The 22,420-nt window shown below is 37.8% G+C and overlaps 1 protein-coding gene across 2 annotated transcripts in view; it reads right to left on the bottom strand.

Moving 5' to 3' along the window:
* Positions 1-22,420, bottom strand: part of arhgap42a (Rho GTPase activating protein 42a) — a 71,280-nt gene that overhangs the window by 39,151 nt on the left and 9,709 nt on the right. For both annotated transcript variants that reach the window (XM_022676003.2, XM_022676004.2), the window contains exons 3-5: positions 18,552-18,613; positions 6,889-6,960; positions 389-490 (exon numbers count right to left, since the gene is read on the bottom strand). In XM_022676003.2, coding sequence (XP_022531724.2) covers positions 389-490; positions 6,889-6,960; positions 18,552-18,613 — 236 coding nt within the window. The remainder of the gene's footprint in view (positions 1-388; positions 491-6,888; positions 6,961-18,551; positions 18,614-22,420) is intronic.

The raw sequence follows: 22,420 nt of genomic DNA, 5'->3' as shown, positions 1-22,420 counted from the left end.
TGTACAAAAATAAAAGCAAAATAAAACCAGAGTTTACTGTCTGCAGCACTTTTAAGACCTTTGTTAGATAAATGTCATGAGACATTTTTAGACAGTTTAATACATATTAAGACCTTTTTTAGATAAATAAATGCAGATATGTGCTTTCATTAGGTTTTTGAAAGTGACAGCAGTGTGTAAATCGAGTAGCCACTCCCATAACCACACAGTTAAGCCGCGTTAATTAGTCATAAACTTTCCTGACGTGCTGTAGTAATAATATATTACTCCACATCTCCAGGGAAACCTAATCCATTCACTCTGGGCTTTAGATACAAGAAAAAAAGAACCTTTAATGGGAAAATGTGTAGTTGCGTTTAGTAGAAACGTGAACTGTTATAATAATTACCTCTTGTAAAGACGACTCTTTCTTCTTAGAGGACAAATTCAGGTGTTTTTCCAGAACAGTATAATATTTCTCTGTTTCTTTGTCAAATTTCTTCTTTCCTTCCTTGAAAAGAAAAAGAGAGAAAGAGAGAGAGAGAGCATGTTGACAGAAAGTGGAATTTCCTCTACAGCAATTACAGAGATAAATGTCTTGTGCAGAAATGTTCAGTTATATAAGGCCTTTGACTTGTAAACAAACATCATGCAAAACCCTCATTAAAATGTTTTGATGATTTCCCCTTTGATTATTTTGATTTGGATGGATAGGGACCGAGCGGACAGCTCTGTGCGCCTGAGTGGCTGATCTAACCAGCAGATGGCATTCTCCAGCCTGAGCACCGGACTGATCAGAACCAGGGCTGATCTCTGTAATGGAAATGACCAAACCTAATCCAGCCCTGTTGGACACGGTGAGGTCATGACAGGCTATAAAATCTGTCATATTAATAAGCTGAGTATAAAACTCCGGGCTCAGGCTCATACACGTGCTGTGAAAGAGCCGTATATCAGATATCAGCACGAGGAACATGGATTAATCATTAGCTTTACATCTCCAGTGACAAGCAATGCAGCAATTCACACACCACACAGAGCATGGCAGAACACAGCATGGTGTCAACACACACAGAACACACAGCTGTACTCACAAGATCATCAGTCATAAAATGATAGTGATAATGCATAGCACCACTGCCATGCTTAAGCTTGGTAAAGCTTGACTCGGGCTCAAAAAATCCGACCCGACATGGTCCAAGCCCGTGCATGTTCTGCCCGAGCCGAGTAGAGCACTAAAATTGAGCTTTTAAAAACATTTTGGGATGTTTAAATGTGCAAAATCTGTTTAGAGCAGGGATGTCCAAACTAAGGCCCGCGGGCCATTTGCGGCCCGTTTCCTTGTTTTGGAGCGGCCCGCGAGGTATTTTAGAAATAGAATGAAAGTTGGCCCGCTGTTAAGCAGGTTTTTATAATGTAAGATTCAAAGTTTGAACGCTAGGTGTCAGAAACGGGCCAAAGAGTCGGAGAGGGTGCGCATTTCTAGCGCAGAAAAACAATGAAAAGAGTCTAAAAGCGGAGAGGGTGCGCATTTCTAGCGCAGAAAAACAGGCCAAAGAGTCTGAAAGCGGAGAGAGTGCGCATTTCTAGCGCAAAAAACGGGCCAAAGAATCTAAAAGTTGCCGTAATTAAGGAGTTTTATATTAAGAGACATCATGAAATTAAACATCAATTTGAAAAATCTTAGTTTACACAACACTGTCAAAGATAAAGACAGTTAGTCAAGTAAACTTTTTTAAAGAGGTATATTTCATTATTTGTTTTGAGTGTGGCCCGTGACTTCAAATATATTTCTCCTTCTGGCCCCCAACAAAAAAAGTTTGGACACCCCTGGTTTAGAGTGATGTTAATTAACATTGCAACACTGAAGAAGCATAGCCCTGTTATTTTTTATAAAAATGTTTGATACCACTTTAAAACAAGACTATCTTTATAAAGCGTTTATAAATGTTTTACAATTAGTTTATTAATGGTTACTAATTAGGTTGTAAATGCCTTAAAAATTAAGGCCATTAATAATCAGTTATAACACCTACATAGAAAGGGCAACAATGACCTGTTGTTTTCCAAATAGTGAACCCACAGCCATCTTTATTGTTGCCCTTTCTACAAATGTGTAGAATTTTTTTAATGCATTTACAACCCAGTTATTAACCATTAATAAACTAATTGTAAACCATTTATAAACACTTTATACAGGTAGTCTTATTTTAAAGTGGTACCAAATGTTTATTAAGAACAGCTACTCACAGCGCTGCAAGTCAATGTCAGTGCGTAATGCAGACAAGTAGAGGAGCTCACGTGAGCGTGAACCCCAGAGCTGCGTGATTATAACATGATTCTAACTTATGAAACTTTTATTTAAATAACAGTTTGACTTGTTATATTTTACTATATTGTGATTATCACACCATAGCTTTGAATGAAATAAAAGTAGCATTAAAAAACAGACGCATACATCACATCACAGTTTTCTTGAGCCTCGGGTCGGGTTCGGACCAATTCTACCAATTGGAACTTGGTTGAAATTGCCTAATTGCCTCCTAGGTGTGAGTGTGTGAGTAAATGTGTCTGTGTGTCTTTCTGTGTCTGTCTGCCCTGTGATGGATTGGTGGCCTGTCCAGGGTGTATACTGCCTTTCAGTCTCCAGCTCTAGCCTTAAAACTTATGATAACTGCCATATTACTATAGTTTATTTGTAGTTTTAATGTTTATGGCAATTTTATTTTTTTCATAACATGCATAAGCATCACTATTAGTTAATCTCAGTAGCTAGCTAGCTAACTTTACCCTTCCACCTTAAATAGTGGATAGACAATAATAATTATTTGCTGAACCCTGTGTCTCTTGCTGTAAAAAAAATAAGGTGCTCTGAAGCTAACTAGTTAACCAGCAGCTAGGTTCCTACACTCTTAAAAACAGAGGTACGATATGAGTACTTTTTTGTACTCAGAGGTACACTCTTCATAATTAAACCCTCAATGGTACAATATTGGTCTTTACAGGGTCAGATTTGTTCCCTTGTTTGAAGTACAAAGTCATTTCTAACAGCAATAAGTACAGATTTGTACCATTTAACCAGCCAAAGGGTACATTCAGAATTTTGTATCATTGTACTAATAAAAAATATATATTTAAATTTAATTGCACATTTTTCATTTGAAAGCCAGACAATTTTGGATCATCAAATATGTGTCAAGTTCTTTCAAAAGACTTTCACTGAAAGGTACTTTTTTGTACCTCAATATAAGGTACAGCCCAGTGGCGGATGCTGGTCTTTCAAGGAGGGGAAGCTCAATTTCCGCCTACATCTGAACATATGTCGTTTTATTTATACGTAAATTCTACTCTCCCTGAGAAGTTTTTTTTTTTTTTTGTAAACAAAAGGCATTATTTTCAAGTTTTCACTAGACAACAAAAAGGTACCCATTCTTTACATTGAACACTTACGTAAAAAAGACGCTATGACATGAATAAACATAAAATGATCAGTAAAAAAAAAAACATTTCGCAAAACCTTTAAAGTTGGTAAAGGAAAAAATGCAGGTAAATTTAGTTCCTTTTTGGACTAGTTTAATTTCCTTGAATAATTCCTTTATTAATTAAAATTATTAAAATTATTTTTAATGATAACACAATACTTACTACTTGCCCCTGTTCATTTAAGTCCTGAGATCGTTTCATCAAGAGGAATGGCCATCAGTACATTTTATTTGTTACAGCACTTCCAGTCAGCCAGCTCACTTTATTATACCAGAACAGCTGAAAATACCTGTTACTTTTCCCCACCTTTTACACTAAATTAATCAGAAAAGCACCAGAAATAGAAGCTGGATTTGTCTCTAGTAGTTTTTAATAAAGAAAATGCTGCTATAAGGATTAGAAAAGTCTCAGGTTCAACTCAGAACAGAATGAAAATACTCCCATCAGAGTTTTACACTAAAAGATCGCTCATTCGCTTATTTCGCTGTCAATCAAAAAGGGACTCCGCCTTAGACAGATCATCCAATCATGCAGAAGCTGAGCGTCCGGGCCGGCCGAGGCCAGCCCACTGCTCCATAGACCCCCAGAGACGCTGAGCGTCCGATAGGCGGGACAAAGCCCAGCATTTATCCAATGACTCGTCTCGTTTCGCCGCGCGCTTTGCTCCGCTATTGAAGTCTGTGCACTGTTTAAAGCAGCGCTGTGAAGCTGCGGGAATGAGTGAGAGGAAAGCCGCGGCGTTACCAGTGATAAGAAGCTGATTCTGAACTAAGTTCAGCGCGTTGTAGCGCATATTCAATCAGTGAGTATATAATAGTATATGTAATAGTAATAGTATACATTTAATCACTTATTTTTTTACATTTTAGGGGAAGCTGAGCTTCCCTTGCAGTCTTAGAGCAATCGCCACTGGTACAGCCCCAGCGACCAGCTTTGTACTCTTTTAGGTACAAATCTGTACTTACTTTTCTTAGTGTGTAAACTTTAGTGCTCCTGATGACGTATCAGGTTTGGGCCTAATGGGATTGGGCCTAAGTCTAACTTTGGTCAAAAACATAACTAGAACTCATTAATTTATTCACTGCTCCCATATAAGACTGTGTGTATCAATCAATCAGTAGCATAGTTGTTAATCAACAACAAATCTGCCCAGTATGTATTCAGATTAAGCTCACTACAGCACTTTACAGTAGTGCCCTCACTGACATCACCTACTGATGCTGGACTGAACGAGCACCCAGAACCTCCAGCAGTGAGGGTGCCTTCCTTCAGAGTAACTGAAATCCGAGCCAAGCTGTTTGTTTTTCCTCTTTGCCATTAGCAGAACCTTTCCCATGACCCCTTCATGGACGCTCAGCAGACTACAAACTTGCCAAATGACAAACCAGAGGAATCGCATTTCTGACATGCTTAGTCCAAGCCCCTAGGCTCATCCAGTGACTAACAATGACATCACCCTCTCAAGGCCAGGACAGTTCTGCCCTGAAGCTCCAGTTAAAACAGTCTCTCGTCTTTCTTTCTTCACAGAGAAACTAAAGATCTGACAGACCTGCTGACGTTGTGTGGCTGTGTTACAGTATTAGAGTATTAGATGATCAGTTTAAGGTGTAGTCCTTAGTGTTCTGTTTGTGAGTGTGTGTGTATGAGTGTGTGTGATCTGTACGGGAGGTTGAACAGCCGGACAGCCGTTCCCTTTGGCCTCTTTGGTCGAAATGTTGAAGCTAAGCGAGTTCAGGCTCAGCTCAGGCTGAAGAGTCTGGGGCCCAAATAAGGCAGGGTGTTTTCAGCTTGGGATCTTTCAGCTGTGAGCTCATCCGACAGCACACAGCTCGTCTGAGGCAACTGGGGGTGGGGGGTGAAGGGGGTGGGGTGGTCACACTTCCAGTGCATTGTGACTCCAGCTTTTAGCCACTCTCCACTCATCTACTAAAACTAGGGTTTCCCAATCCAGGTCCTTCAGTGCCACTGCACTAATCATTTGTAAGTTTCACGATATTTAAAAGAATCTGGGTCCTATCTTACACCCTGCACAAGACACGTTGTGGTGTTCATTGCTATCTAACACCCCATCAATAGTCTATTTACACACCTTCCACCTGCGTTGTTCAAAGAGCAAGAGTGCTTGTGAATAAATCTACGCCATATGGGCAAGAAATGGTCTTGAAATCAGTTGTGTTCAGATTAATTCTAAGAATATTGCTATCTTGGCAATGGAAAACACAGTTGCTACAATGACTGAAAAAAAGCATGAACAAAAACAGTCGTTTGCAGTCAGCCGTTAAATGTTCATTGCTTTCTTGGCAACACAGGAACAAAATACAGAATACAAAATAAAATAACATAACTGCTCCTGGAGCAGCATTAGCATTAGCCCCGAACTGCAGCGCTAGCTCTTTCGTCATTTAGAGGTGAGTATTCCTGTGTTAAAACAAGCTAAGTGGGACGAACCGCTAGCTAATATAACCCTGGCTTACCAGAACACTCAGGGTTCCTCAGTGAAGCGCTAACTGTGGCTGGCGCTAGTGGTTAGCCACTAATGCTGCTGCACCCAGCCTTAGTGGAAATCAGGAAATCTAAACTTATTGTAAATATTTTTTTTAAAAAATTACAGTTTTGTTTACTTGGCTTAGTTTTACTTAACTTAAGTCCCTTAAGTAACCTAAGACCTGCTGAATTAGATGGAACACATGGTGATGCCCCTGTTCCTTACTAGTGTCGATAAATGCAATTTATAGTGCGAAAAATCTTTTTTTTTTACTTTTAAAGCTTTATAATTTTATATTGCACTATTGTTTACACATAGGCCTTGTCTATTTACCTTTGTGTTACATTACTTTCTGTCCTTATTGTCTTCAGTAGCTCATTGGCTCATGCTTGTCTATATCAGAGACCTTGCAGTGTCATGTTTTAGCATATGTCCTGTACATATGCAGTATTAACAATTAAACTACTTGTTTAATTTTTAATTAATTTTTAATTTTGTTTAATTTTTCAAGACAAGTAATTAATTATATGGCACACCCCTTTGTGCCAACCCTACTCAGTCCATCAGGTCATTAGCAGACCCTTCATGAGTTTGAAGCCGATTAGTCAGAGCATGGAAAACACTAATATTTGCAGTGAATGAGAACAGCAGGACCAGGATTAGGAAACACTGACCAAGTGGAAATAACTTGCCCACGAGCAGGACAGCAGGGCACCAGGAACAGCTCTGGCCTCTGCTTTAATGCTGCAGAATGTGGCATTACTGTATCTGGATATAATTTGGCTGTTCCTTAACAGGTGTTTGCAATTTCCCCCCTTCCTGCAGCCTCTCAGCGTGGACCTATGTTAAATTATGTACAGGATCATGTCACAGTAGGGCTAAAAATGACTCTGCGCTGATATGTGGAACATAAATTCACAATGGGAGTCTTAGGAACTTACTTTGGCAGCTCCGATTTGCTCCTTGCGAAACTTCTCCAGCGGCGTGATCAAGACATCATCTGCGTTCTGTATCTAAATCAAAGAACACCACGTTTCAAAACGTTAGAAAGACAAAGGGATTCCTGAGTTATTCTCTGCTGACAGTTTCCCAGAATTGAATAAGACATTTTGTAACTCCTTTGTTAGAGTTTGATTGTATCTGGCAAGTCTGGGAAATATGTGGTCTGTGCCTCTGACCTTGTAGAATGGTCTAGAACAGAGGTGTCAAACCTTTTTAATATTCAACAAAGCCGAGGGCTAGACATACTATATGTTTGTTTAAGTTTTTATATGATTTTTAACATAAATTTTTTTTTTTAACATTAACATTTTGCTTTATAAACCAAGCTGTTCAATGTTGATTCAAAATATACCAAAACTGCAACGACAAAATATATAATAGGCACTTAAAACAGATCTTGGAATATTATATTGATACATTTTCAAAATAACAATATATAGAAATATTTATTCATATAGGAACAGGCTAAATTAGCTACAGATAAACGATAAATGTTTAATGTCCTCAGGAGAAGGGGACTTTAGACACTAGACTCTTTTAGGCCATTTTCTTACCATTATTATTTGGATAAACTTCTGAAGAGAAAGAAAGAAAGAGAGAGAGAGAGAGAGAGAGAATCTTGAATATCGAGAAAGATAGACAGAGACAGAGACATTGAGTGCGACAGAGATGGAGAAAAAGGCAGAGGAAAAGATGGAGTGAAAGAGAGTGTGGCAGCGAGAAAGAGAGCCAGAGAAAGATGGCAAGAAAGAGTGACAGAGAGAGAGATATGGAGTGAAAGAGAAAGAGAGAGACCCAGAGAGAGAGATGGAGTGAAAGAGAGAGGACAAGAGAATATTGAGAAAGATAGAGAGACAGAGACAGTGAGAGAGATTGGAAGGAAGAGAGAGTGATGAAGTGAAGGAGAAAGAGGGAGAGGGAGAGACTGGTAGAGAAAAAATGGGAGAGATAGAGAGAGGAAGAGGGAGAGAAAGAATCATGTATATTGATAAAGAGAGAGACAGACAGTGAGAGAGATCAATAGAGAGGGAGAGAGAGAGTGACTGAGAGATACAAAAAGAGATAAAGAGATGGATATTTAGAGGTAGAGATGAAGTGAAAGAGAGATAAGGAGAAAAATAAATATCTAGAGTGACAGAGAGCAAGACAGAAAGATAGAGAGAGAGATGTAGAAAGAGGGAGAGAGAATCATGTATATTGAGAAAGAGAGAGACAGACAGTGAGAGAGATCAAGAGGGATGGAGTAAAAGAGAGAGTGATAGAGAGTTAGAGAAAGAAAGAAAGAAAGAGACAAACAAACAAAGAAAGAGGGAGAGATAGAGTGAAAGAGAGCTAAGGAAAGAAAGTGACAGAGAGACAGAGAGCATGCTGGGCAGTTTGGGTGATTCTCCTCTATGGAAAGTAGCTGTAGACTAAAAAAGTAAAAGTATCTAGATCTGCTACTATTGTAAGCAACTCATAACAGGGATCTGAAAAGTCAATTAACTGTTAACCACACTACAGGTATCCACTGTTTTTGGGGGGAGGAGCTCAGAGCACACATTACGCTGCAGTGCATGATGGGGCTGAAACAGGACAAAATTAATAGAATACCAAAACTATTTTACAGCAGGCCGGATGTGGCCAACAGGCCTTTTGTTTGACAAATGCGGTCTAGAATAACCTTTCATTACTATTACTGGATTGCTATGCATTTCTTTTTCATTTTTTTAAATAAAAATGAAACAATCCATTTATAGACAATAGAGAGAAAATCTCCACAGTCTAGACAAGCAGGCTTTATACGAGTCGAGTGTACGAGAGTTTATTGTAAGATTACTATCCATAAGTGTAATCATCTATAATTAAATCAAATTCCCTGAAGAGCAGCTCAGTCACTGCACTGCTGCACCGCTGCACAGGATTGGCATCACAGCGTGACGCTGCCAAGAGTTACAGCAGCGCACATGAACACCATCCCCAGCAATTGTTCTGTAAAACACACTGTAAAATAATGGCACTATAATTAGTAGCGCTTTGGTTTAGTAGCTGCAATTGGAAAAACATACAATTACACACACAAGTTCCTTTTATATACTTTCCCAGGCACAGAGTGGTGGGCTTCCAGTCTCACTAGAGAATTGCCTGAAATAAGTTCCACATGCTTGCCTGTGCTCAGCCCTCCCCCTGCCAACCGACAGCCCATCTCCACCGTGCTGATCTGCCAACATCAAAACTAATGGAAGCTGTACTCAGAATGGAGCTGTGCTCAGTCCAAGCAGGTCCAGATGTTAGATATGAAACTTGTTTGAGGGCTGTAACAAATTCCCTGTTAAGAGACGTGGGCTTGACATGTGTTTCCTGTACTGGAAGCTCATACGCCGTGTATCTGAACCCGAGGGAAATATTTCACACCTTTAACATGTGTTATAAGCAGAGCTGAATATACTGTACATACCGTACAATAAGATGACTTTATTTTACTAGGATAAACATTTCTGATCACTGGTCAATAGGTCTGTGTATTGGCAAGAACTGTGCGATATAATATGTATCAGGTGTTACAATACATTGTACATGGTAAGCAAGGCAATATATTGGATGTACTGGGTTTGGTTAAATCAAATTTTGTAAATAAAACTCTCATAGTGTAAAAAAAATACACTTTCATATGTATAAAATCTGAGTAAACGTATATTGTAATGGTTTTATCCAATCAGAAGAGTGGGATCTACAGAACCCATGAATTGAGCTCTGCTAGGATTTTAACACAACACAAAATAATCCACTTCTGACACCAATCAAAATATTGCAATTCGATACCAGGAATGTATTATCTGTATCATGTATTTTATTAGAGATAAATGCATATCATGATCCAGAACTTACAAATCAATATATTGCAGTATGTTGCGATACTGTAAAGCAAAGAAATATATTGGACATATTGTGCTTGTTTAAATAAAAGAAATAAAAATGTCATGGTACAAAAGACACACTATCAAATTTATACATCTGAGTAAAAGATTGTTTATTTTATTTTATTGTTTCAGAACAGTGGAGTACAACACTGCTATATTGTGAACCACTTCTCACACCAATCTTTACATATAAACTAATCATTAAATATCAAAACTGTGTTTTTTTTATCGATACAGTAATGCTAAACAAAATATTGCAATAAGATACCAATGATTTATTAGACCACTACTATTAGACAGAACTTACAATTCAATATATTGCAAAATATTGCCATACTGTAAAGGAAGGCTATGTATTGGATATATTGTGATTGTATAAACACAATAAACAAAAATTGGTACAAAAGGTACAAAAACTATCAAATGTTCAAGGTAAAAGATTAAAAGTTTACTTCATTTTATTGTATCAGAACAGTGAACCCCTTCTGACACCAATTTTTACATGCAAACTAATCATTAAAATTTGACACTGTATTTTAAAAAATGTATAAAATATTGCGAAAAAATTCAATATCAATATTTTTATCGATACACCCCTACTGACCGCCAAGGTGGGCACAGAGAAAGAAGAAGCTGGGTTGGCATGCTGAAGCTTTGCTCACAGACACGCTAAGCCTGACTGTAAGTGCTTGACTCATTATGGCAAGGGGCCTTTCAGCACTTCGCCAAGAGTGGAGTTTAAGAGGTTGAGGATTTCCTCATTTCAGCGTTTCAGGAGCAGAAAGCAAGGCTGTAGCTCCAGCCGTTCAACACCAGTTCCCATGGTCCTTTACAGGCAGAGAGGAAACGCACTTCTTACATCAGACTGATCCATCATGTGGGAAAATGCCTCCCACTAAAAACAGATAGGTCTGACTGCCTGCTTTGACTTTTAGAGAAAGAGAGAGAGAGAGAGAGAGAGAGAGAGAGAGAGAGTGTGTGTGTGTGTGTGTGTGTGTTATGTGCCAGTGGATATGGTGCAGCCCCTATGTTGAAGCACATTTGAATGCAAAACTGTATGTTTTTAGCATAGTGTAATAATGAAAGTTAAGGACACTGAACTAATAACCAGCCTCAAACACTGTTGTGACCTATATAAAAAAACTATTATAACCAAAACAGAGCAATTCCAAACTGCCACACTATTTTACTCAACAGTATGGGTGTGAGAAACAGCAACATATCAAAGTATGATACACTGCAAACACAGTATTGATTCATATTCATTGGTTTACAAATTGGTTTCATTCATCATTGGTTTTCATGAATCTTAGCATGTTCTCCTCCACCAGTCTTACACACTGCTTTTGGATAACTTCATGCCTTTACTCCTGGTGCAAAAATTCAAGCAGTTCAGTTTGGTTTAATGGCTTGTGATCATCCATCTTCCTCTTGATAATATTCTAGACGTTCTCAATTTGGTAAAATCAAAGAAACTCATCTTTTTTAAGTGGTCTCTTATGTTTTTCCAGAGCTTTATACCGTGAGTTAGTCTGAAGAACAAAGTTTTGCTCCAGATTTCTCTATTGGAAGCTCTGATTTACCAAACCAGCTGTTAAAGGATATCATGATAACTGTACATAGTGCTACACTCTAGGGGTGGATGATATGGCCCTAACATAATATCTCAATATTTTATGGCGATATGACAAAACAATGAATTAAAAAATATATATTTCAAGAAGACACTACTGCAACAAAATAAAAATAAAATTGTATTATTGCGTACGATATGATATGGCACACTGACTAACTGAGATATTAAAAATGTAAGAATTGTATCAGATTTGGATCAAAAGTCAATGATCCAGAATGCCATGATACTTACAATAATGCACTCCAAATATCTCCATATATCCAGGATTAAAGTGAAATAAATGATACTGGACAGATATAATCTGTCTCTAGTAGATATATTAAGGGAAATGAGAACAGTGTGATTTTTTTTTTTGCTAAAAACAGCAAAAAGTAGAATCTGGATAGAATAATTAAGGGTGGGTATTATGGCACCATATTTCAGGGTATAATATCGTTCACAATATTCATAGACTCCATTTTTTATACTAGATATTAACTGAGCCAAAACACTGACTGACCAAAAAAGAAGCCATAAAACCCATATTTGCACAGTACTGTATATCAGATTCTTCCAAAATTGGTGAAAGTACAGAAAGTCCACACGTTTTGTAAGAATAATTGCTCAGAGGAACACTGGTGAATGATTTATGGTCAGTTGCAACAGTGTAGTCTAAACTAAACTCACTCTCAATTGTGTTTTTTTTTTTTCTTTTTTGCAACAATAATAATAGCAGGGACTTTCCAGCAACGTCCCCGGAGACAGGACACGTAGAGTCGTTCACCCTCCAGTCTTATTATTGTAGGTCTATGAATGAAACGTCTCTCCGGAGCTTTCTCTCTCTCTCTCTCTCTCTCTCTCTCTCTCTCTCTCTCTCTCTTTCTGTGAGTAACAGAGGTTGTGAAAGGTGTTGGTCGTCCTGAGAGGCCTGGCACTGCAGCCTGTGAGAATGCAGCGTAGCAGGGCCTCGTCTGCAGGAAGTAGTAGAGTCTGGAGGGGGCTGCTGGGTAATTCTCCCCCTGGGGCTCCTCACACAGCGCCGCTGACCCCGTCTCATTCCAACACGCAACAATGGATAAGACTGAAGCCACTGAGCGGCAGGGTTACAGTCTGAGAGCGCTGGAGAAAGGGGCTGCTGAATGCGACAGCACCGGACTGCTGAATTGATTCCAGACACATCCAGAACATTTCACTGCCCCTGGTTACTCTGAGCTTTGATGGCAGACCGAACTGTCAGTCTCCATGCCAAATGTGTGCTAATTTACACCACTGTGAGTAATGACTCGCAGCAGATCCTCCAAGTGCAGTTCAATACGGTCAATAATACCGGCCTATTACTCAATTTTTGCCTTGTGGAATAAACTCTCTTGTTTCTTTTAAGTGTCCTTCCACTAAAATCCACTTTTTCTTGTTGTTTGTGAAATATTATAGGTCTCTCTGAGTTGTATATGATGCTGCACATAAAACTCAAACTTTTTTAACCTCCATTGTCAGCAGTAGCTAGTAAAATAAAATCCTCAGAAATACGAGTTGATCAGAGAGATGTTAGGGTGTCAACATCAACCAGTGAGTTCATGGCCTCGCCTACCTTGGCTCAGGACCGCCCACAGGCAGAACTAAACCTGAGCTACAGTAGTGCCAACACTGTCTTGTTAGCTATGGAGTAGCTAACAGCTCTGTTTACTCTGTTTACAGCAGCTAGTTAGTGTTAGCTATCTTGTGTAAGTAACTGTAAGTTAAAATTGGATCTCCGGTGGATTCTGCGTATTACCAAGACCTTAAATATCCTCCTGAGACCCGGACTTTAGCTTGTTGTGCATTTTTATTTTCTTCCATCTGTTTAGGAGGACCTAACAAGTATAAAATCTTAACTTTGTCTTTGCATAGGAAGTCATTTTTGCCCCCCCAAAAAATAAATAAAATAAAATAAAATAATAATAATAATATATCCTTGTCATTTGGGATCAACAGGACCCAATTAGTAAATAAAAAACGAAATGTCATCTTTGTACAGAAAGTAAATAACATAGTTTAAAATATAAAATTCTATGAGATTATTTTACCTGTCGCATGTTTCTGTCTGGACTGGCTGTAGAAACTTTTGACTGGGATTCCCGCCATCTTGTTTTTAATCACTATAATGTTGTCATGTGACCACCAGATAGTAAAGGCGATGTCTCCATATGAAGCTAAAGCGTCAACCTTTTAAGAAAATTAAGTATAATGGTGTAGAGAAGCAGAAATGTAATGTCCTCATATGAGGACGCTGGGTCTCAAGATGATATAGACTAGGGAAGCACAGTTTGACAAGGTAGCAAGACTCGACAGAACATTGGTCAAAGCGGGCGCCGTTCACGGCAGGTTTTATGATATAGAGTGAAGTCTGGGGCCTTAGACTCGGTGAAACTGCTTAAGCACCGAATTACCAAGTCTGAGATAAGAGTTTAGTATCGTTAGTTTAGCAGAAAGAAACGTTATCAATGCCGCAGGGAGTGGGGGTTGGGTGGGGGGCGGGGGGGAGAGCCGCTTGGCCGTGGGGAGGGGGTTAAATACGCTTGGCCGCGGGAAGGGACAACACTTGGTTGAGTGAGTCTATAATGCAAATACAGTGGCTTGCAAAAGTATTCATACCCCTTGAACTTTTTCACAATTTGCATCCACAAATTTAAATGTATTTTATTGAGATTTTAAGTGATAGACCAACATAAAGTAACACATTATTGTGAAGCGGAACGAAAATAATACGTTTTTTAAACCTTTAACCACATAAAAATCTTAAAAGAAGGGGTATAAGAAAAATATTGATATTATCATATTGTTATCGTGATCATTTGTTTTTCAATTCTGTACTTTTTAAAACACAATAATGAGTTTTAATTATTAGTTTACATGTAATTCAGTGGTTCATATAATGTTGTGTTTAAAGTCCGTCCACTAGATTGCAATGTTCTTCGTCAGATCCCACTTTTCTTATTTAATAAAAAATAAACTTATAAATATAATAGTGTGTGTATATCATTTTTTATCTTTTAGTTTTACTAAAATTTTATTTATTATTAAGCGATTGACACAACTTATATAAACCTAATCCAATTTTTCTGTTCTTACATTCATTCTTTTATTTACATTAAGTATCCATTACTAAAGGCTTAAGTTGTAAAAAGAAAAACATGTGGGATTAATCAAAATTAATCACAGAATAGTGTTGTTATTATTCATCTTTACAAAATTCATTTTTTAAAAAGATTTACACTAATTTAAACTAATATTATAGTAATATAAAGCAGAACATGTGAACATGGCTAAGATGAGATTTAAGAAATGAAACTATTCATTATATTAAATAGAAAGGTTTAATTAATATCACTGTCTCCAGGACACAAGTTATAAAATACATTTTAAAAAAGCTGTATATTGTTTTTAACAAAAGCTTTTTTATGAGGCAAGTAAATGACAATCTGAGAATCTCTCAGATCTCTCAAAACCTGTACTGTTGAAAAAACGATGAGCACAAGACCAGACTAAAACACAACATTACTCACTTATTGTTAAGTGTAACTTTACAGTAACTAAAGATGAATCAGTGACTAGACTGTCTGACAGATCAGCAGACGTTTCCGTATTGCATCAGAATAACAGAGAAAAATACAAAAGCAGAGGATGATGAATGGAAACATCCCATAGTTCAGCAGATCTATTCATTCTCACAGCTGATTTAATTGCTGGTTAGTAAGAACAGTTACGCCACACTAACCTACTTCTACCCGGGAGCTGCTTTCGTTTTTTATAGAATCGTTTTAAAGCATTCCAGCAGCTATTAAACAAGTATCACAGCAGCCTGATGATACGTGCCATTTCCCCTTCTTCTAGGAGAGAGTCATGACCCACAGCAAGCATCTGTCTCACAAAGGCATTTTTCCCACACAAAAAACACACAAAAAATCTACTCAATTCATTAAAAACTGAACCTGTTTCATCTCCTCTTACTTTCATAGAGTGCCAGGTAGGGCTGCACAATATTGAAAAAAAATGAGATTGCAAATGTTCTTTTTTTGACGATATATATCGCGATATTAAACAATATAGGGCCCATGATGTCACCAGGACCACCCCCACCCGTGCACACGCTGTGTCGCGTCCGATCAAGAGCTGAGTCAGCGCCGAGCTCTCAAGACCCGAGGAAAACAGCAAACAACAGTAATTGGCCCTTTAATCAGGCATTTAAATGGCTTTTTAAAAAGTAATAGGAGCATTTTCTTGGGATTAAAAGCATGAATTCAGCTGTAACTGGAAATATCTGCACTGCAAAACTGTGCTGGACTGACGTGCACAGCTTTCCATACATGCGTTTACAAGCACGTGCCCAACCATGTGGATGGAGGCCATGTGGTTACCTAGTGCTCGCCCTCCCCTTCGCTCTTCTCAGGCAGCAGCAGCCTGTCACTCACACAGACACAGAGACAGTGCTGTGTATCTACTTCTTGTGTCAAGAATCGAAACATTGCAACATGACGTGTTTGATTTAAATGCCTTAAGTGATATCGCACGTCCTGCAATGTGACTATTGCGCATGCGCACATCATGATGACGATGCTTAAACGATATATCGTGCAGCCCTAGTGCTGGGTACTAAAACATCATTCATATTAGAGGTGGGACAAATTGTCAATATCGGATTATATAATATTGTTTTCGTTTCAATACATTCTCGATACATGGCGTTAAATATTGATATTTTTACTGAAACAAAGGTGCTTCAAACTCCAAATTCTCTTAATTAATCATGAATGTGTTTTGGGTATAATGTGCAATAAATCAATCAGAGTGTCACTTGTCATTCCCTTTTAGAGCCAGGGATGACTCTGACGAATTGCGAATTGCTGTTTTAATGGCGCAGCTACCTAGACGTGTCCAATGCTTCTCAGCAGACCAAGCAGGTCATTGATGTAGAATATTGTATATTTATTTTGTATTCTGTTTATCGTTGATGTGAAAGTCTGCATAGTTTTTAACTGGCATGGGCTTTGGGTTTGTGCACTGCTGCGTGTCTAACAAGGTGTGGGCACACGCCTGTGTTGACAAGATAGCAATGAACGTATGACTGTTGACGTCTATCTAGGTTCAGTTGAGTCAGTTGAGCACCAGTGTTTTTCTGCCACCAAGATAGCAATACACCAGGAATTTACCTGAACACACACCATTTCGAGACTACCATGCATATCGTCTTATATATATTCACAACCAGAAGGAAGGCAATGAAATAGACTGTTGCCGAGGTGTAAGGTAGCAATTAGCATTGCAACATGCCTTGCACACTGTTCTGACTGAATAATTCTTCTTTTTTCTCATGTTTTATTAATACTACAGTGCAGTAGTTCTCAAACTTTTAGGCCATGTACCACCAAGGACCAAACTAAAACCTCCAAGTAACACCTACAAGCCATTTCACAGAAACACATGTAGTTCCCACACACACAGTTATTTATACACAGTAAGCTAGACGTGTAATCCACACATAAACATGTCGTCATATATTTAGCCAATTGTTCTTCACCTGTTGTGTGGAGCTTGCCAGCTTCAGCAGTGTGTAAGTTAGTATGATTAGCCAGGTAAGTTACTTGATTGGTTATTTGTTTCTGGTTAATACAGTAAAGTAAAATTAAAACAGTTCTCTTTTCCAATTATATATCTACTAGAGACAGATTATATCTGTCCAGTATCATTTATTTTACTTTAATCCTGGATATATGGAGATATTTGGATTTTTTGCATTATTAGTGTCATGACATTCTGGATCATTGACTTCTGTTACAAATCTGATAAAATTCTTGTATTTTTTAATATCTCAGTTTGCCATAACATATCGTATGCAATAATAACATTTAATTTTTATTTTGATGCAGTAGTATATCCTTAAAATATCTTTTTTTAATTCAGTGTTTTGTCTTATCGCCAGGAGTATCGTTATCATGAAATGAAAATACCATGAAATATCTTGATATTATTTTAGGGCCATATCGCCCACCCCTATAGCACAGTTTGAGAACCACTGCTATAGTGTATTTTTATGGTATGCAAGTTTTTTTTCAAATACACAGCCCTTCTTATAGCATCATCCTTCAGCTTTCCTCTTCCCTCCTTTCACAGGCCTCTCCTCTGCCTTAAAACAGCACCATTAATCTTTCTTTCAGCATAAGATTTGACAACCTGTTTTTGGCTGCCAGTCAAGCCTAACATTCTAAGAGAAGAGAAGAATGCTAAACCTCTATCAGAGCAGGTAGACACTTAAATTAGCTGGTGCACTTTTTAATGGTGCCCTATCCAATCACAGAATCACAGATGCACAAACACACAACTGGAACTAGTGCTGTGCGATATGACGATAAATATCGTGGGGACGATAGAAAAGTGTCTATCGTGCTTCTAACCTTCTATCGTCTCTATCGTTTCTACAGTAATTTCATCAATTATTCATGCAAATATATAAAGTAGGCTACGATGAAATGTATTGGCGTGGTCACTTTGCATAAACTCGGTTTATACAAGTGATAATAAAGTAATCTTCGCAAAAAAAAGCTTCATAATGTGGTTTTGCGACATGACGCTGCTTTACGTTTTTTGACGAACACTTTAAAAAATGTTAATTGAGTTTATTTTGATAACTCAACTTAAATACCTGTATAATTTTGAAAACAATTAGCTACTGCATCGACCTCTGTTATATATATATATATAACATATATATATATATATATATTGCTGCACTAAAAGGTAGTAATTCTCGTTTGTAAAAGTTTGGTTTAATATCACTTTGAAATAAAGTTGGAAAAAAGTAAGCAATGATATTATTTTGTCAAATTTTTTGAAGAATAACTTAAATCATACTCAAATGTGGTATATCATGATATATATCGTTATCGTGACAAAAAAAAAATTATATCGTGATATACGATTTTTCTTATATCGCCACTAACTGGAACTACAACTTAGGGTCCAAGTGGCTAGCGCTAATAATTAGCTGAAGTGACAAACAGCAGAGAAACAAATAAGACAAACAAGTGAATATAAAGAAAATACATTTACTTACAAGTCGTCGTCTCTCTTCTTCCACTGTGTTTAATAGCTGGGAGAATTCCTTTAACGACTGAGCTGTGGGAAAGAGAAAATTTTGGATTACGACCTACAGTATATATTTTTTATAGCAAATCATCAAATGCTGGCCCATGTTTCCCTAGACATGAGCAGTAAAACGTGCCATAGTGAAATGACCACGGCCACCCACATCTATAAACAGAGGAGATTCAGGACCAATAGTGTGCTTTAAAACAATTACATGGATAAGGAATATCTGTATGACACAACCGTAAAGCATGTTTCCTGGATGGGTCCCTGGTGTGTCCAGCGAACAGAAACTCGCCGTCACAGAAAACATAAAAGCATATCAATTGTAACAGACAGAGTCCCATCTGCTGAAGCCATTCATCTAAAAATACACTGAAAATATATATTATTATATATCAGAGGACCGTTTGAATATCATGACCTCCTCCTGTTTTTTTACACTTTTTTTACATTTGTCCATCTTATCAGCTCCACTGATCATATAGGACACTTTGTAGTTCTATAATTAGAGACTGTAGTCCTGTATCTGTTTCTCTACATACTTTGTTATTATCCACCTCAAATTTTATTTGGATGTATGAACATTATTTTATTAATTTATACTAAATAGTTATTTACTGTATGAATTTACTGTATAAATACAGCAATTGCATGTCTGAAATGGTTCTAATTAATTAGCTGTTTACTACACAGGGCTGTATGTATAGTTTTTTAACTAAATTTATGTTATACTTTGATTGATTAACTGATTGATTACACACAGGGCTAGTTGATGTTTTATAAATGATTTACTTTAAACCATGGCTAGGATTGTCTACTGATAGCATGTGCTTGTGAAGTTCAGGGTTTAAACCAGAGGCCATCAGCCAGCTTAGAACAAACAAGACAATGAATAAATAATAAATAGTACTTAATAATACTTAATAAACTGGGATTTTTCACTAGATCTGGGGAATATGACCATCTTTTATTGCCTTGTGATAAATTTATTATCATGATAAATGATACACACATCTGAGTATATAGTAGATTTTATCAGTGCTTAAAAACACAATGACCAAGAATAGACACTACTCTTTGCTATGCTTATAGGAGTTGGCGATATATTTTTTTGCGATAACAATATTCTTGGCACTATGATAAAATATTACACTTTTAAAATTTTTATTTCAAGATTATACTACTACTGCAGCAAAATTAATATTCGTTTTATTATTTATAAAAATATGAGTCCAGCACTATGATTAATAGATTCCTGGTTCGAAATCTCATTTATGTAGCTTGCCATCGGCTGCCAGAGCCCTGAGAGAGCACAATCGATATTTTCCTGAATACAAATCAAACAGTTCATGTCCTCCAAACTTTTAATTTCTTAATGTTTGTCTAGTTTTTACATCTATTTTCAAATATGCAATATTTGGGTTGATTCCTGTTACTGATCTGGAATTAATAAGTGGAGTAGAGAGAAATCATGCAGCTTTTTTCAAAGCCCTCACATTTTCAGAATGTAAATAAGTGATTTTATTGCAGAAAAAAGGGGTTTGTATCACCTAGGTCAGTTGGCTAGAGCTGCTTCAGCTGCATCACTTCCTGCCTGGAATAGGCTGTAATTTGTTGTTTGGTGATATGAGAAGAAAGCAGAAGCCCCCCTGCCAGCCTCCCGGCTCCTCTAAACACGCAGCCTGAGGCTACACACGTCTGCTTTAGAGCCCTGAACCCCGGGATAAACAGCCCCTCAGCCTCAGCACGACATATTTCAGCTGCGTTAATGCAGCACAGGAAAACACGACCGCTGCGTACACAGAGACTGCACAGTCCGCTCAGCCTTGGCCAAGCAGCCATGAAAAATCAACATACGGGGGAGATATGAATATGACTGAGACAGCACGGTCATTACACATGCTCTCAGAGCTCAGCTCACATATACACAGCCATGGCCAATCATTCTGACTGCATAATTGAACTGAGCAGGATGCTGAAGTTCATTCAGTTTGTTAAGGTTTATTATGCACTGTTTACTTCATACATCACTAATCTAAATGGCTGCTGTCCAAAATGTCACACTGTGTTATTATTGCAGGCAGACTCTTTATTTATAGTGAAACTGTGTCTACAGTTTATATTAAAGACGAACGATATAGACAAATAATGTGATGTGGTTGGTGTGGCACAGTGGATAACACCGCGCTACCTGCTACTGAGCTACCACATCATGTGGGAGACTTGGGTTCAATTCCAGGTCTGGGTGACTGAATGCTGCACTACACCAATAAGAGTCCGTGGGCAAGACTCCTAACACTACATTGGCCTTTCCTCTGTAAAGAAAATAACACTTTAAAAAAATTAATTGTGTGATAACACTGTTGGATATCACAAAACCAATGTGAAGCAATAAAATCATTAGTTAATGATTAAAAACAAATTTAAAAATTAGTTTAAGCTTTTAAATATTTTTTGAAGCAAATAAAACCCTAAGAATCAGTGTCTCAGAAAATTTGAATACTGTATAACAGGTGTCGGTAATTAAGTTCTGCCGCGGACCAGATATATTCCAAGCCATTACCTGGCTTTCCAAAAATTCTGTTTTGGAAAATAAAGTGGAATGAGATAGAGTGCTACAGACTAGGAGCTCTCGAGCCCAGAGGGTTGTTGAACCCAACTGCAGAACAGTTGATCTCAAAGCAGCTAAACTCAAGAAAAAAATGAACCCGTGTCGTCAAGGTCCCGGCCCAATACATTACCGCTGCCCTGGCTAGTGAATTGGGACACAGCCAGGAAAAAACGCCCTTATAACTAGACAGGGAGCCCAAAAACGAGTGAAAAACGAGAATGGGTGAAAACTAAAGTCTCGCCGAGAGCGACAGAGAGAGACAGGGGAGGAATGTAAACAAAAGCTCACCAGAGAGGCATTTTACTTATTTATTTTTTTTAATTATCGTTGATTATAGTTGAAACAAGCTCACTGGCCAAATGTTCATGCTTGCGGACCACAAGCAGTGTTGGGAGTAACGGCGTTAAAATAAACGGCGTTACTAACGCCGTTACTTTTTTCAGTAACGAGTAATCTAACTAATTACTCTGACTGTAACTATAACGCCGTTACCATTTTCGACACTCCGTTACTGCACGTTACTTTAGCAGCTGAATGAACTTTTTTTAACTTTGCGCATACAGACAAAGAGCCCTATCATACACCCCGCACAAGGCGTGTAGCGTGGCGCTTTGCCACCTGTCAACAGTCTATTTTTAGGCCTTGCACGCGTCCTTAAAATAGGGTTGGACTTTGGAATATATTAACAACGATGGGCGTGGTGGTCTGGAAATGATGTGTGTTGAGGTAAATTTCTGGAGTGTTTTTATCTTGGCGGCGGAAAAAAGCTTAGCGCGATTGCTCACACTGCGCTCCAAAATACTCCATACCATCACATCTTTACCACATAAAAATAAACCACACCCAGAGCCTTCAGCAATCAACTATGAAAAAATATATATACTTAAAAATCTGCACTGTAACTATAAATTATTATTAGTTATATTTATTTCTGTCAGTTATAAGGATTTATATTTATGTTTAGTACACAGACTAAATAACTAGGCATTCTGCTGTTTAAAAATTTCAACAGATGCTATTCTCACTCAAATGCTGGAGTTTTGAAATGGAAAATTAAAAGAGAAAATAACTTTGACTGAACATAAATTTATTTTAGTTAACTTTGCTATTATTTAACTGAATTTCACTTTTATATCTGAAAAACAAAGCACATTGTCAATCTGGCGCGTGGTGCTGCCCGTCAATTATATAAAACTTAAAACATTTGAAATACACAGAAATAT

Source organism: Astyanax mexicanus, chromosome 17 (genome assembly GCF_023375975.1).
Source record: "Astyanax mexicanus isolate ESR-SI-001 chromosome 17, AstMex3_surface, whole genome shotgun sequence".
In the NCBI taxonomy this organism is placed as follows: Eukaryota; Metazoa; Chordata; class Actinopteri; order Characiformes; family Acestrorhamphidae; genus Astyanax; species Astyanax mexicanus.
The sequence above is the reverse complement of the archived record's forward strand: the minus strand, read 5'-3'. Positions and strand labels throughout refer to the sequence as shown.